Consider the following 17,219-nt stretch of genomic DNA (forward strand, 5'->3'; position numbering starts at 1 on the left):
CCCCTTGGTCCCCTCCTGTGGCTTTTCTCTGACCTTTGGCTGCTTCTGGCTATGTCTCGATTTCCTCTGTTTATAAGGACTTCAGCCACACAGCTTAAGGCCTACCCTGATTCAATCTGTCATCTAGTAGAATCTTGGACGATCTGTTCCACCTTAACTACTACTGCTGTCTTCAAAGGCCTTGTTTACAAATGGTTCACACCCACAGGAGCACAGATTAAGACTTGGCTGTGTCTTTTGTGGGGATGTGATTCAGTCCCCAGCAGGTTGGGCACAAGCCCTTTCAGGATGTTTGTTACTACTGTCGTTGATCCAGACAGATCTCTGCATTCAAGATCTGGTGCTCAGTGAGACGTGTGTCTCTGCTTATGGGATTGATGTAGAAGCCCCTCTGGGGCCAGCAGAGCCAGCCTGTCCTGGCTATCCCCTCTCCTCGCCCCGGGTTCCATTGCCACATTCTGTGAGGACCCCAGACCTGGGGTAGACCTGTACCAGAGGCCACTGCTGCTACTCTGGGAGTCCCAATACTCCCCCTGCCCCAGCAGGATTCACGACAGCCTTTTCAGGAAGCTGGCTGTTGTGGTGTGGTGTGCATGAGAATGAGAAGCTTTGGGGGAAGCTCTGCATGGTACCTGTTGTTCTTACAAAGGATGATGGCAACTCTGGGGGCTCCTGAGTGCCCTGCTGGGCCAGGTGCTAGCCCCTGAGTTGCTGGAACATGGGAACGGGGGTGGCAAGATGGTAGGGGTCATGCAGGGGCCTTGAGGTCAGATGGGTTTTAATATTTACAACTGGTGGGTCATGATGGTGTTATGGGGAGAGAATTAGCCCTGTTTGGAAGATTCCAGCCTTGTTGAGAGCTATCCCCTGTCTGTGGCCTTGTCCAGTCTCTCCACTGGACTCTTCTAGACTGAGACAGGGCAGAAAAGGCAATGAGTTCCAGGGAACCAGGCAGATCCAGGGATGAAGTTTGATTCTCTAGCACATGAATTTGACCAACTGGCCTACAGGTTTTATGTTGCCTGTTGTTACGTTTTAAACTTTTTAATGCTTTTTTATTGTGAAATAGAACATGTATTCCAAAAAGCAATATATTTCAAAGTACATTGTAACAAGTAGATATAGAACAGATTTTAGAGTTTAGTACGGGTTACAGTTCCACAATTTCAGGTCTTTCCTCCTGGCTGCTCCAAAACACTAGAGACTAAAAAAGATCAATATAATGATTCCGTAGTTGTACTCATTTGTTAAATCCTAACTTCTCTGTTATAACGCCTCCTTCTCCCTTGATCCTTCTCCCAGTCTTTAGGGATGTTTGGGTTATACCCATTCTAACTTTTTCATGTTGAAAATGGGTGTTGACAATATGGACCAGGAAGAAGGAATTAGTTGATTTCTTGTAGAGGCTGGCCCCTCTGGGTTTCAGGACTTATCTGACCTAGGAACCATGTGAAGGTTTAGGTTTCTGAAAAGTAATCTTAGTGTGTGCAACTTATGTAGGATCTCCGATAGAGCCCTGGGTCTTCTTTAGGGTTAACGGGAATGATGTTGGTTGGGGTTTTGCAAACCATGGCAATTAGCATTATCTAGTTGAAGCTTGCATAAGAGTAGCCTTCAGAGCAGCCTCTCAACTCTATTTGAGCTCTCTTAGCCACTAATATCTTATCTCGTTACATTTCTTTTCCCCCTTTTGGTCAGGAAGGTGTTGTCGATCTCATGGGGCCAGGACCAGGTTCATCCCTGGGAGTCATGTCCCACATTGCCAGGGAGACTTACACCTCTGGACATCACATCCCACATAGAGTTGGGCTTAGAGAGTGCTGCCAGGTTTTGTCTAGCACAATGGTTTTTACATTTTTTAACAGAGGAAAAAAAATCAAAATATTTCATGACGCGTGGACATTATATGAAATATAAGCATCAGTGTCCATGAATAGAATTTGATTGGAATGCAGCCACTCACATTGATTCACGTGTTGTCTGGGGCCTCAGTAGAGTTGAGTAGTGGCAACAGAGACTGGCCACAGAGCCAAAAGGATTTACTCTCTAGCCTTTTGCAGAAAAGCTTGCTGATTCCTGCTTTAGAGCTTTTTGGTGTCTCTGGGCTCCAAGCCTACATTAGTTTCCCTGGTCAGTCATGAGGGACTTAGGACAGCCTTTGGGTCATAAGGCCAGCACCGGCCAGGGGGAGTGGAAAAAGCTGGACATGACCCCTAGGCGGGAGGCCCTCACATTGTGGCCACCACTATGGGGTTTCTTGCAGCCTTACGGAGAACCCCACGGGGCTGGGGGTAAGCAGAGGGAGTCTCAGATTCCCACACCTCAAGACCTATATCAGGTGTGGCTTTGCTTCTGAACCCAGCCGACTGTGTGGGTTCCAGCAACTCTTTTGTGCACTTTTTAAATAGGGAGACATTTCTGCGTGGACATCTTATAGGGGTATAGTAAACAAACAACCCAAATCAGAGCCTCAGGACATTGAGCCCAGAGTCCATCCAGGGCAGTGCAAGTTGAAATGGTTTTTACTACAATTCCTAACTGTCAGTCTCCCCTCTGGTGAAAGTCCTTCTCTTCTGTCTTTGCAAAAAGTTGCAAAGGGAACATCTTTAGAAAGCTGGAAGGAAATTTGCACAGCCATCTTGGGTTATGAAAACATGATGGCGAGCCACAAAGTTTCCCTTTTAAAGTAAATTAGGAACTGTCACGTGGCTGAGAAATGGCTGGAACCAACATTTCAAATCTGTCTTGTTTTTCTGATCCCCGGGTGGAAAGACTGAATTTAAAAAGGAACTGACATCAGAGAGGGAAGCTCTGGGAGATGCAAACTCTCACTTCCCATGTGCCCTGTACCTTCTCCCTTCCTCCCCCAAAGGGTGGGCTGATGGCGGCATGAGCATTCCCACCATGTAACCTTGCAGCCTGAGTCTCCTTCCTGGAATGTCCACAAGCTCTTCTTGAGGGCAGCCTGGCCACAGACTGTGCCAGGGGGGATTTGTGAGTGTTTTGTCACAGCTCAGCAAGTCCAGACCCCCTCTGTGCATCCCGGAGCTAGACCCGGGGTGCTGGAGGGGCAGCCAGCATGGCTCTGCGGCCATGGGCTCAGCGCCCGTCCCTGGACCTGCAGGATTGGGCTAGGCATTCAGGTGTTGCTCCTGGCACGTTTCTGCCAACACCCAGCACCTTAGAGGACTGAGAGAGGGGCTGGTACCAAGTCGGCTTCTTAATGAGCAGCTGTGAAGGAGCACCTGTGGGTTGTTAGTGCTAGTAAAATCGCCTGAGAGTGAGATTGAACTCTGCCTTGCAGGCCGAGTCCTCTGCCCTTTCCTTCCTGACGGTGCCAGAGTTGGCTCCTGGGGTGACTCCCAGTGAACCCTAGGTCCAGGTGCTCCATCTGATCCACAGGGCCTCGGAGTCCTAGCTGGCCAGGATCAGGGGGTGAGGGGAAAATCTTACCCAAGGAATCACATGGTGGCCTGGAGCCAGTGGGGTTTTGGAGGCCCTTGTGCTCCTCTGTCCACGTGGGCACTCATCAGGGAAGAGAATCTCTTCCCCTCAGGGACTCTTGGTCCACGATCTGGCCTCATGTAAGAGGAAGGAGGCCAAGCTGCAGTGCCCAGGTCTTTCCTGGAGATCTGAACCTCCTCACCTTTTCTGAGCCCAGGAGAGGGTCCAAAAACTAGTAGACACTAAATTAACATTCTTCGTAGGAAAAAAATGGTCAAAATAGAGCAAAATGCCTTTATCAGACCCTTCCTTCTTCTCTGCATTGTCAGTCCCATCCTGCCCACTAAGAAAAATGCCTTAGCTTTTAAGTTGGGGCCAGGGGTGCAGACACAACTCTGCACACGTAAGATACTTTCCACTGGGCAGGTTCCCAGGCCCTTCACGTGTGACCCCAGCCACGGGGTCCTTCCCCACCGATGAGTAGAGGTCAGAGGTGAGCAGGGCCCATGGAACCCTGTCATGGTGAGCAGGTGGGCTTGGGGAAGCCCCCTCTCTGCTGCCCCGGGGCCGAGCGACGGGGGGGACACACAGACAGGACAAATACAGCCGTCCCTGGTTCAGAGCAAGGCCAGCTCTGCCTGCTGCCAGCTTTCTCCTGCCCTCTCCCTGACTCTCATCCCTGCTGGTATTCTTGGACACTCCTGCCAGGTGAAGACACAGCGTCCAAAGGAGAACCATGTGGTGAACCTCGGGACCCCACTGCTGGCTTTATTCTCTTCCCTGACTTTTCTCTTCTGGAACCATGGATTGGGAAAGAGAGGGAGGGAACCCCAGAAAGAGTTGGGAGGGGTCCGCACTGCATTCATTTTCTTTTGAAGATCAAAAACTAACATCTCCTTACTTTGTTTTCTCTTTCTCCCCATGCTGAACCTTGCAAAGAAATCCCTGTGGCACCACCGACCACAGCAGCCAGCAGTGTGGAGGAGCCTGAAGGTAGGGTTCTCTCTAGCTTCTCATTTCTAGCTTTTACTGCATGCTGGGCAAAGGGGAGAGAGTGCAGGTGGGGTGGGGGTGGGGTCCATTGGAAGGCATGGGCTCCTCAGTAATCATGGCGGACTGCTCCAAGAATAAAGCGAGAGGTTTTGACAGAGCCAGAGCCCAAGCCTCTCTCCCAAGCCTGGAACCCTGCAAACTGAGCTGCTACTAAAAGCCCATGAATGTTCTAAAGCTGCCTGCCTGCCCATCGCCCTCTGAGGTGAGTAGCTCTTTACTGGGGCTGTGCTTGGCGACAGAGAGAGAAGGAGGTGAATGATGGGGATGAAAAAAAGTTCTTGAGCACAGGGTCCCTTAAGAGAATCCAGGGCGGGGCTGTGCACTGAGACAGAAAAAAATATTGCGTCTTTTCCACCCATCTCTAACTCATGATTAGGATTTCCTCCATGGCAAATGTAGATCACAAACCTTAGTGGTATTAGTGACACCTATAACTGGTCCCAATAAAAAAATCGCTGCTATTTTCATGTCATGTTATATGTCATGTTATAGTTGGTGCAGATATGAAATACTGTTTGTGCTTGTTATTTCTTCAGAAATACAGTAGACCTTAGACTTGCTGCAAGATTTTTTTTTTTTTTAACATGGGCAGGCACCGGGAATCGAACCCAGGTCCTTTGGCATGGCAGGCAATCATTCTTGCCTGCTGAGCCACCGTGGCCTGCCCTGCTGCAAGATCTTGATTTATAATGCGGGGTTTAGTTTGTAAGCTGCTGGAATATCATATACCAGAAACAGAATGTTGTCTTTTTATAAAGGGGGATTTACTAAGTTGCACGTGTACAGTTCTAAGCTAAGATGTCCAAATTAAGGCAAGTCTATAAAAATGTCTAATTTAAGGCATCCAGGTAAAGATACCTTGGTTCAAGAAGGCCGATCACGTTCCTCTCTCAGCTGGAAAGGCACATAACAACGTCTGCTAGCTTTTTCTTCAATGGCTTCTATAGGTCTCTGTCTGTTCTGGTGGCTCTAAAGCTTTTTCAAAATGGTTCCCTCTTAAAGGGCTCCACTAAGCAACCCCACTTTGAATGAGTGGAGACACATCTCCATGGAAACCATCTAATCAAAAGTTACCTCCCACAGTTGGGTGGGTCACGTTTCCATGGGAATAATCAAAAAACTCCCACCCAGCAATATTGAATGAGGATTAAAAGACATACAGATGATGTGAACCGACATTTGAGAATAAACTTGGAATATGTCATTGGTAACAGAGACCAACAGGACTTAGAAACAGGGTAAGATAATGGGTAATTGGAGCTGAAGGGATACAGACTGTGCAACAGGACTAGATACAAAAACTCAAAAATGGACAGCACAATAATACCTAATTGTAAAGTAATCATGTTAAAACGCTGAATGAAGCTGCATCTGAGCTATAGGTTTTTTTGTTTGTTTGTTTGTTTATGTCTTTAAAAATTTTTTTACTATTATTATTATTTTTATTTTTTTCTCTATATTAACATTCTATATCTTTTTCTGTTGTTTTGCTAGTTCTTTTCCTAAATCTATGCAAATGTACTAAGAAATGATGATCATACATCTATGTGATGATGTTAAGAATTACTGATTGCATATGTAGAATGGAATGATTTCTAAATGTTGTGTTAATTTCTTTTTTTTTCTTTAATTAATAAAAAAAAATTACCCTGGGAGAATCCAAAAAAAAATAATGATAAAAAAAAAAAGACATACAGAGGTTTTCTGGGGTCCACAAATTCAAACTGGCACATGCAATAATACAAAAGCACATGCATAATGTAACTATCTTCAATATGAGTTTTAAATATTAATTGGATAACTATTTCAGTATTATTGGTTTCCTTTGTGGTCCTATGTATTCTATTTAAAAATATCCTTGGGCTTCACCAGACTGTCAAAGGAATCTTTGGTACAAAAAACGGTGTATAACCCTGGGTTTAGGTCTGCACAGGGCATGGGACCTGGCTGGGCAGGCTGGATCCAGAGTCCTGCTCTGGGGTTCCCATGGGGCTTCTGTGTCCTGGTGCTTGGCATAGGGATGGGGATGGGGGGTGCAGAGTGACAGTGGGTGGGGGTGGGGGGACCCAGGAAGGAAGAATCTTTGTGCCAGCCGTAGGGACCTTTCCCTTTCCAGAGGGAGGTACGTGGGAGGCTGGCAAAGCATGTGGTCACCTAAATGTTTTAATATAAAGACTGTGGACTGTTGGTTTGTTTTTTTTTTCTTAGAATATTGGCAGTATCCTGGGAACTTAAGAACAAACAGATTTAGAACTTATGCTCAAATGGGAAAGGACTCCCTGCATTTCAGGGAGTGCCAGAGGCCATATTGGGGAAAGCCAAAATAATATTTTGTTCTTGGGTTGTTTGCAGAGTCTTCGGTCACCTTTGAGCTGTAGGAGACACTCCTTTCAGGAACAACTCCTGCTGGAATGTGGGAAGGAAGCAGCCTCCTGGGGCACTGAATGGAAGAAGCTAAAGTAGAGAATGAGGAGGCTCTTTCTGTTAAAATGCAATTCAGAGAAACATCCCCAGATTAGTTCAGCTGTAGGGTAGAGCAGCTTGAAGTATGAAACACTTAAATGGAGTCTCCATTCTGACTCTCCTTGATTTGTAGCAATATTTGCCTAACTTCAAGTGGTTTGCCTCTTTGCTTCTCGTGGCTGGCTGAGGCCGTCAGATCTTAGGCTAATCTGTGGGCAAGGTAGGCACTGATCTCTCTCCTTCTCTCCCTTCACCCATCTTTCTAGTCTTTGCAGTTTTGACATTGAATTGCTTGCAGTGGTTTTGGCCATTTCTCTTCCCATAACAGAAATAGACAAATGGGGAAAAAATGGGGCAGAGGAGTAGAAAACCTATCATGAGATTTTTGTATAGGTTACATAAAGCTGGGAGAAACCATATGTCATTCTCCAATCAACCAGACAAAAGATTCCTGAACAACTACTTAGATACACTTGTAGCATCCTGCTTTGAAGTATTGTCTTTTACAGTCCTTTTATTAACTTTTCTGACTCCTTTTGATTTTGTTACTGTTTCCTTTCTTCATTTAGAACATTTAAAAAGGTAATTTAAATGGAAGCAAGCAGTCAAGAAACCCTTATAAAGCGGTTTCCTCACAGTGGGGGCTAAATAAGCAGGTGCCATGCCTGGAGCTCTGGGACCCTTGGGTCCAATGCTGTAGGACCTGCTCTGGTGATCTTGGAGCCCAGAATCTCTGCTGCTGTCTCCGAAGAAGAGGGGCCATCCCTAGGACCCAAGTTTGGGCTCTGGTGACTTCCCACCACCAAGAGGCTGGGCTTGCCTTGTTCCAGCAGGCTGGGACGTCATGGGCAGGAAGCCAGCACGGCCCCCTGGGCAGCAGATCCTGGGAGCTAAATGCTTCCAAGCCTGTAGATTCTTGCAGTGTTTGAATAGGGAAGGACTATGCAGGCTGCCCAAAGAAAGCTTATTTACTTTTGCCTGAGTAATGGAGGAGAATTAATAAACTGAGAATTTGTTCTGAAAGCTGATGGGCTTAACCTCCCCCTGAACTCATCCCCTTGAAGGGCCAGTTCACTCATGGAATGTTCTTCACCTGCTTACTGAGCTAGCTGGCCACCCATCATGGTGCAGGGGGGCAAGGAAAGCTGTGCCCATGGGAGGTCTGGACGGAAGGTGGGGACCGCCCACCTGAAAAGGGAATTGTGCCCAAGCCCCTCCCAGCACACACCCACTTGTGGGATGCAGAGACCACAGCACTGGGGCTAAAGGGGCACACCTGTCTTCCTTACTCTGTATCAATTCAATGGTGGTTCTGATTTGCAAATGGTTCAGTTTGGTGGAGGCTACTTGGTTCGGTGGAAGGAGTGCTGGTTTGGAGCTTGGAGATCTGGGGTTGATCCTTCACTAGCTGTGATGAGGACTTGGGCAAGGGCTACTTATTCCTGCCTCTCTTGAAAAATCAAGGGGCAGGATGAAGTGCCTCCTAGGACTCCCCTCACCCGTACCCTGTCCCTCTGTGAAAGGAACAACCTCCTCCTATGAGGCTTTCTTCCCCCTCGTAACACTTGGTAACTCTCCTTCTCCCTCTGACCAGCTTCTCCCACAGTCCCTTGCGGCAGCCCCTGTGGGCAGAGGGGTGCTGGTGACTGTTAAAAGGCTGGCTCTCTAGGGTAAAAGAAGACCCTAACTCATAGCCTCTGCCCCTTCCCCTGGTGTAAAGGCTCCCTCTGTGGCTGATCTTGGGCCACCCAATGTGTCGTCACTGAGCAGTGGGTTGGGAAGAGATGTATACAGTTGACTCTCAGACCCCATGTGATCTGGCCCCAGTCCACTGCTGCCCATGGGCCCTCATCCCACCATCCTCCCACCCACCCCAGAAATGGAGTGTTGACTTAGGAGCACAGAAACCCAGAAGGAAGAGGGCCACCTTTGCTGGTGAGAATCTGTTGCTCCTTGGCTGGCTTCCTATGTTTGCAGGGGGCATGGCTGCCTTTGAAATGGATGCTGGACCTGGAGTCCGAGAGTGAGGAGCCAAATCCAGGACTCCCCCCACCTCCCAGTGGAGGTCTTGGGTCCTTTCTCCAGGTCCCTACTGTACTTACCCCATTTGGGGCTGTCTATAGTGCCTTTTACTAAGTGCCCCTGTGACCCCAGCCTTGGGGTGGGAGTGGCATCCAAGGGTAACCTAGACACAGAAGTCCATGGCCGCCTGGCAGCTAGACCCCCACGAGGGGCTCTGAGCTCAGGTGCTGCCAGGTGTGAGTGTCGGGGTAGGGGATGACCTTGAAGACTCCCCTTGGGCAGCCTCTCAGCACTTCTGTGCTTTCATCTAAGAAATTCAGGTTTATGCAGACCTTGCAACTGGTTGAGCATGGGTTATTCTCATTAGAGGCCCATGTTTTCTAAGTGGGTGGGGGGAATTTGGGAAAATGATCTAAGACTAATGTAGTATTGGTGAGGTGTAGTGGGGCAGTTGGTGGGGGACGGGAGAGGTGGGAGGAAAGAGCACTATAGGGGGTACCCGAGATCTGAGTTCAGCCTGGTCTCTCATGTTTCCTTCCTCTATGAAATGCAGGTAATAACTCTGCTTCGTGGGGTGCTTATGGGACAGTGTGCGCTGTGCCCTCATGGAGTCAATGGTAGGTCGGTCCTAAGTGCTCACAAAAATCAATAAAAACAACACAAAAGCCACAATCACCCCATGAGGGACTGAGCAGGACTCTAAGGTCCCTCCATCCAGGAGGGTGGGACTTGGGATGGGAGATGGCAGTGCGAGGGCAGATGTGGAGTGTCAGCTTGACGGAGGCCTCTTGAGAAGACTGGGCAAGGCCCGACGACAGGAGCAGCTGGGGACCCTGCCTGGCAGCCTTGTCTCAACCTTCCCAGCCACTATTGCGAGACTCTGAGCCAAGCAGAGAATTAAAAACTGGAAATCAACTAAAGGTATAGTACTTGACTATGCACAATAGCCAAAGGGTGAAAGCAACCCAGGTGTCCTTCAGCAGATGAGTGGATAACAAAATGTGGGACGTACACAAAATAGGGGTATTATTCAGTCGTAGAAGGAACGAGGTTCTGAGACACACTACAACACGGATGACTCTTGAAGGTGTCGTGTTGAGTGAAATAAGCCAGACATAAAAGGCCGTATATTATATGGTTACATTTATATGAAATGTCCAGAGTAGGCAAATCCAGAAAGACAGAAAATAGGCTAGTGGTTTCCAGGGGCTCGGGGGAGGAAGGAATGGGGAGTGGCTGCCTAATGGGTTTGGGGCTTCCCTTCGGGATGACAAAAAAGTCATGAAACAAGATGGTGGCGATAGCTGTACAACATTGTGAATGTACTAAGAGCCACTGAAGTGTATACTTTAAAATGGTTTAAAATGGTAAAATTTTGTTGGGTGCATTTGAGCACAGTTTTTTGTTAAAAGTCAAGTGTTTGGGGTCAGAGTTCAAGGATACAATGGCTCTGGTTTGTCCTGGTTGGAGTGGGCAGGAATCACGGCAATAGCGTCCTGGGGAGCAGGCAGCAATGAGGGACTGGGACACTTGTTTACTTTCCTGTCCCCTCCCTCACTGGGAGACTTTCAGAGGGATGGATGTTTCTTAGCCCCCCCATTTCCAAGCAGGTGTCACTCAATTGACATGTCCTCTGGTGGACACCCTCTGTTGCCTTCCAGACATAGAGCAGTGGGCATGTTGCCTCATGCTACATGGCATGGCCTGCAGCCTTGTCCTTTTGAAATCATCAGGAAAGGGTGCAGTTCCCTTCCATCCTCCTTGCCTAGGAGAAAGGGACTTTTGGGGTCCACCGGGGGGGGGGAACTGCTGGTGGGAGCAAGTTTCGTTGACCCCACTGCTTGTGAGGATGACACCCGTTAATTGGCCAAGGCACTGCTTTCCAAAGCGTGGCATGAACAGGATGTTGGGCTGTCCAGGCTGGCTGTTTACCTCCCCAGCACGAGCCAGGGAGGTGGTTAACACTGCCAGGTAAGTGTAACCCAGGGACAGATCAGACCAGGCACAGGATGACAGAGAAATCCATTCTGATTGAATGAAGAAAGAGAAGGAGGCAGCATTTATATGCTTACTCGGTGGCAGAAATGCTTTACCCTGTCGATTGTTTGTCTCTTCATCCCGTATGAGGTTGGTTTTGTTATTGCACCCGTTTTACAGATGAGGAAACTGAGGCACCTAGAGGTCGGTAAGTGCTAGTAGACAGCGAATTTGTGATTCCAGTTCAGGCTGCCTGGGCTCGGAGTCTGGAGGGACAGGGGAAGAGGCTGACTACCGTGCCCTTCCGCCTCTTGGTGACTATGTTATCTGATGAATTATAGGGTGATTTATATATATATATATTGACCATGGTGTAGTAACATCCTACTAAAAGAGAAAAACTTTTGGATCCCAGGGGACCTGACATCAAGGTAGAGACAGAGGGTAGCCAGGTAGAAGCCAGTGTTGTCTGTAGTTGCCAGTTTAAGTGACTCTCGTGGGCTGTGGTACGTTGGCTGGTGCTGGGGTGGCATGGCTGAGAGCGCAGGCTGTGGGCTGGGCAGAGAGAGCGGAGCACCGAGCCTTCAGTGGGAGACAGGACAGAGGAGTCGGCTCATTGCAGGAAACTGGCAGGGTGGGCAGGGCTGCGGTGCCTTCCTCGCGCACAGGCGACTGCACTCAGTTGGCAGCATAAGAAGAGAATTGCCTGGAAATTTTTAGAACTGGTGAGAGAATTCGGCCATTACACAATTAATATGCAGAAGTCCATAGCTTTTCTTAACTCTCAGCAATAACTAGTTAGCAAGGTTAGTTGTATTCAGTGAGTTAAAATATACAACAGGATGCCTGGTTTGTATGCTCAATAAATGCACCTCATTTTTATGATAATAGAAACAAAGTCCAGCTACAATAGCAATGAAAATAGAAAACACACAGAAATAACTATAGTAATAAAAGCACAGAATAGACATGAAGAAAAGGACAAAACTTTTCCAAGGGACATTAAAGAAGACTAAGACTAGAAAAAAATAGAGGGCTTACCATGTTCTGGGAAAGCAAGACTAAACATTGTAAAAATGTCAATTCTCCCAGAATTAACCAATAAATCTAAGCATAATTCTAGTCAAATCCCAGCAGGGGTGGCTAGGATTCTAAAGTTCAACTGGAAAAATAAGTGAGTGAGACTAGTCAAGAAATTGTTTTTAAAGAAGGGTAATGAAAGGTGACTTCTCCGACCAGATATTTGAAAATATTGTAAACAGGATATTTAAAACCATGCGATTTTGGCATAAAAATCAAGAGATCACTAAAACAAAGTCAAAAGCCCAGAAACAGGCTCAGATGAAACATATGAATTTAGTATATCGTAAGGTTGTGGCTATAAATCAGTAAGGAAAAGAATGAATCAATCAGTAGATGATGCTAGGGTACTATTCAGTAATAGTGAAATTAGATTTCGACATCATTGTATATGTCTAAATAAATCCAAAATGGATTAAAGATTTACATTATTTTTAATGCATCAATAAAAGTTCTAGAATTAAGGGTGTATGGGTGGTTCAGTGGTAGAATGCTCGCCTTCCATGCAGGAGACCCGGGTTTGATTCCCGGACCATGCATTCCCCTCCTCCCCCCAAAAAGAGAAAAGTTCTAGAATTAAACATATATGAATATCAATGTAATCTTGGGGTGAGGAAGGTTTCCTAGACATGATACAAAAGTGAGAAATCATAAAGGGAAAGGTATGAGGAGATAAAAATAGAAAACTTCTGGACTTTAAAATTTCTGTGCGCATGAAAGGACATCTGTACAGCAGCGGGAGCAGGGAGGGGACCGTGGGACACCCCCGCCGGCCTGTCTGTGGAAGGCTGAAGACATCCAGCAGTTATCCATGGTGCCAATCACGGAGCACAGTTTAAACCAGGGCTCTTCAGCCTCAGTGCTATTGACCTTAGAGGCTGGATGCTTCTTTTTGTGGGTCTGTCCTGTGTGCTGCAGGATGTGTAGCCACATCCCTTGTCACTACCCACCAGATGCCACTGCACCCCACTCTCTGGTTGTGACACCAAAAATATCTCTGGACATAGGCAGATGTCCCCTGGGGAGTAAGGCCCTCCCTAGTTGAGAACCACTTGCTTGAACCTGGACTTGCTGACATCAACCCAGCTCCCCGGAACTCTCTCCAGGAAAAGAAACCAGTCACTGCTGCCAGGAAACTGTGACTTTCTAGCTAGTGGCATCTGCTCCCTCCTGCCTGGCTGTTTGGTATTAGGTTGAACCGTATGGAATTGCTGATACATTGGACCACTGTCACCTGCAAAAATGACAACTTCGTATGGTCCACCTTCCTGTTAACATCCCCTTGGCCGGAAGACCTTTCCCCCGTGTAAATCAGTGTCTCCTCCTTTCTCAGTCTCTTGTTTCTATCCTCTCCCACTCCATTCTCAGGCAGTCACTGACTTGTTGGTTCGTCTTTATCTTTCCTTCTGTTTCTATCCCTTTCCCTCTGTCTGTCCTCTCTACCTCCAGTTCCCTCCACCACCTTCCTTAGTCCTTCATTTTGCCTGGTCTCCTCCTCCTCCCCTCCCCCTCCTTTTTCCCTCTTTTGCTCTCCGCTGTACTCCCCCCTCCCCCCATTGCTGATGTGGTTGGGACCTATACAAAAGGCCAGGGCAGAGGTCAGGCTGAGGGGTGTCAGGCACCCCCTCCCCCTCCGCTGCCAGGGCCTTCTGACACCTCAAGGAGCACAAAGGGAGCCATTTGCATTGTGGGTTTCAGGACCCCCATTGTCCCCTGTGTCTGGGCCTTTGCAGGTGGGGCTGGAGGAGGATAAAGGGATGAGCTGGGAGGCCAGAGGAGCAAGTGGGGGCGGAATATTTAGCTCTTCTTGGAAGCTCTTCCCACCGCAGGCTCAAGGGGGATGGCCGGTGGAAGTGGGAGAAGTGACAGGTGTCAGTGAGAGAGAGGACCAGAATCCCTGGGACCCCGCCCCCTGTCACACAGCTGTCACAGCGTCCTTGCTGGTGGGGGGTGGGCTGCAGAGCTAGGCTGAGGCAGGGGTGAATGCAGACATACTCCCCCCAAGAGGGGCCCCCACAGGGACCTCTGCCCAGAGCCCCCACTGCGGACTCCCACAGAGGCCCTGGGCTGGACTGTGGTAGAAGGGACACAGTGACTAGGCGATGCCAGGTTCCCCGTCATGAGGCTGTCAGGCAGGGCAAGGTCAGACCCCTCTCTTGATCGCAGTTGCCATCAGGGCCAGCCGCCCAAAACCTAACAGCCACGGAACTGGCTCTCCCCTGTCCAACCTCAGGAGTGGGGTTAGGGCAGCGCCCCCAGGGGTTGCTTTGAGTACTTAAATACCCTGCTAGGTCTAAACCCACCCTAGAACTAAGCAATACCACCACCAACAGTAATTACCCACCTGTAACCTCAGTGACTTGAGATCATGAATTTTGAGTGTTTCACACAGCTCTAACCCCATCCTAGTTAAGACATCCTGCAAGCCACAGACAGCTCTGGGCTCAGCCTCCTCAAGGAAATGAAGGAGTTGGGTTAAGTGATCATTTGGCTCCCTCCCAATTGAAAATCCCAGGGCCCCAGCTGGAGCTCTGGGAACCCCTGGTTTGGAGGCTGACAGCCGACCCTGCCACCCCTCCCACCTGCCCTCCAAGTTCTCAGCAGCTGGGCAGGGCCTGGGAGGCAGTGGGCGCTGCCTGGGGCGCTTTTTCGGGGCTGTGATGAGGGGGTTCCTGAGGGGAATTTGGACCAAGATGGGACATCATTTGCTCCAAAGCTGGGCCGCCTCCCTGTTGGGGACCCAGACTGTCAGGGTTGGAAGGTACCGCCCAGCATGGAGGCCGAGGGGGCTGCATATTGCCTCAAACTGCCCCCCAGCACCCTCCCCCCCCCAGTAGGACTCTTGTCCACCCCTTTCTCCCTCTGCTCCTATAGTGACAGGTGCACCCATGTGAACGGGGCCATCCACTGCCCATGCTCCAGAAACGCTTCGGAGATTCGATCACATGGATCCTTGACTTGCGTCTCTGCCACCCAGGGCAGAGCTTTAACTTCAGCAAGAGCAGTGGAGCAGGGACTTAGAGAGGCAGTGGCGCTCCACCCCCAGCCCGTTTCCCACTCTGGGGAGGGAAGACTATGGCAAGTGTCATTGGCTGTGTTTTGTGTTCTCTCTTCAAGAGTAAAGCATATTGGCGGGTTGAGAAAAGGGGAAAGCTTTTATGTTTGTGGATGTTAGAAATTAATCAGGAGTCAGCAATGAATTTATCTGGCACCGAGGGGTATCTGAAAATAGGGGTGTGCTGGAGCCGGCACACGCCGACTCGCATTAGCTGGCGAGAGCTGATTCTGGGCTCCCAACTCTGCATCGGCGACATCACACTGGTGGCTTGACCTTGGCCATGGTGGGGATTTAGACTTCAGAAATTAGCCAATGCTACAACTCAAGGCTGTTTCTCTTTCTGGAGAGCTGGTGCTCATCAGTTTACACCAGAAGGCATCCTGCAGGCATCCTGCAGGGGAATCCTGGATCCGGATGCTGGAAAGAACCGTAGTGATGCCGTCTGACCTGTCCCCCCTATGATACAAGGCCCGGAGCGGGTTCAGTGACCTGCCCTGGGTCACCCAGTGGGTTGATGGCGGATCCTAGTAAGGACCCAGGTCTCCTGGCTTCTTGGGGCAAGCATCCTTTCAAGCAATGTATGGTAAAGAGATGTGAGGGCTTGGAAAACTTCCCCCTCCTGAAGAGAGGTTAGAAATTCATAGAATGTCTGGGGCAGTAGGTTTCAGTGAAAACTGCTGTAAGATTTTACCCAGGCCTAGGTGGACTAGGCTTCCACCCATGCATCCTCCCTCTTCTCTTGCCCTCACCCCAGCAGGTGGGATGCGTCCCTGGTTTCCTGGCTGAGCATTCCTTCTGGCCCCTGATGTCCATGAGGCCAACTCCTTCAGATTCAAGGCTGGGAATGAGCATCTCAGCATCTAAAATCTCCCCATTGACCATGACACCTTCGCAGTAGCTTACATCTCCACCATAGGGAGACACTTCTAAGAAGGTGGGAACCTTTTGGGGCCTTATGTCCCAGCATTGCCCTGCTCTCCTTCTTTGTGGCAGATATATTGTTGGAGTTGGGGAAAGAGGTTGAGTGTGAATCATTCATTTGGTTTATCAGCTATTTATTTGGCTGCCTTAGTTTGGGTTCCCCAGAAACCCAAGGGGCCTGAGAGGGATTCTATACAGGGGATTTATTGAGGAAGGCTCTCAGGAGAAACTAGTGAGGGGTGAGGGGAGCAGGACAGGGCAGGGGAAGGGGAGATGTCGTTTCAGGAATAGTCCAGCTTTAGCCTGACCCTCCGGGGAGCTGGAGCATGAATTGTACCAAAGAAATTATTCTTTTTCATAATGGCGAAAGGCTGGGCAGTTATACTTGCCCACATCAGTTGGCCGTTGGCAATGGGCTGGCAGTGGGGAGGGGGGTACATGACTTCCCAGATATCCCCAAGCAGATCAGTTCCCATCAGCCAAGGGCAGGCTGCCAGAGAAGGGTGCACAGGTGAGCCGCTAGCAGCCAGCACCAGCAGCAGCTGGGGAGTGAAGTACTGGTCCAGGTAAGGGAGCTGAGCAGAGCTCCAGTCTCATCTGCTGTACCCGGAAGTCTCTTTCTTGATGGGAAGAGAAATTTCATTGGGATTTGGGAACCATTTGTGGATTTCTGTTTTTTTCACTCTCCAATAGCCTAACATTTTAGAAGACAGAATAAGAGAAAGATTTATTCTCTTGGGTCTGTCCCATCCCCTTTTTCTGAAATTTAATCGATTACTCAGTAGTGACAATCTTAGTGATATCTTGTATCTATCTCCTCTTCCATCTACATGGCTGCTGCTGTCTTAAGTCAAGCTCTCTTTACTTCTCACCAACCCTGTATTTGTCAGACAGACCAAGTACTGTGTAACAAACAACCCCAAAAGTTCGGTCATTTCTCGCTCACACGTCAGTCCATTGTAGATATTTCTGGTTGGGTGGCTCCCTTCCAGGCATTGAACCAGGGGCTCAGGCTCCTTCCATCACGTGACCCTGCCATCCCCTAGGGCCTGGAGTCACCCACTAGTTTCTCTGCATCTAGCAGATGGGGAAAGTGGGAACATAGAGGATCACATGGGACACTACCGGGCCAAGTATCACTTCTATCCACATTTCTTTGTCCAGAGCTCAGCTACATGGTCACATCTAACTGCAGTGGGCT

At 48.9% G+C, this 17,219-nt stretch overlaps 1 protein-coding gene across 1 annotated transcript in view; it reads left to right on the forward strand.

Moving 5' to 3' along the window:
- NTN1 (netrin 1) overlaps positions 1–17,219 on the forward strand; it is a 184,210-nt gene that overhangs the window by 133,167 nt on the left and 33,824 nt on the right. The window contains exon 4 of the mRNA XM_077165959.1: positions 4,384–4,437. Within this exon, the coding sequence (XP_077022074.1) occupies positions 4,384–4,437 (54 nt within the window). The remainder of the gene's footprint in view (positions 1–4,383; positions 4,438–17,219) is intronic.

The sequence above is a fragment of the Tamandua tetradactyla genome, chromosome 6, assembly GCF_023851605.1.
Source record: "Tamandua tetradactyla isolate mTamTet1 chromosome 6, mTamTet1.pri, whole genome shotgun sequence".
Classification (NCBI taxonomy): Eukaryota; Metazoa; Chordata; class Mammalia; order Pilosa; family Myrmecophagidae; genus Tamandua; species Tamandua tetradactyla.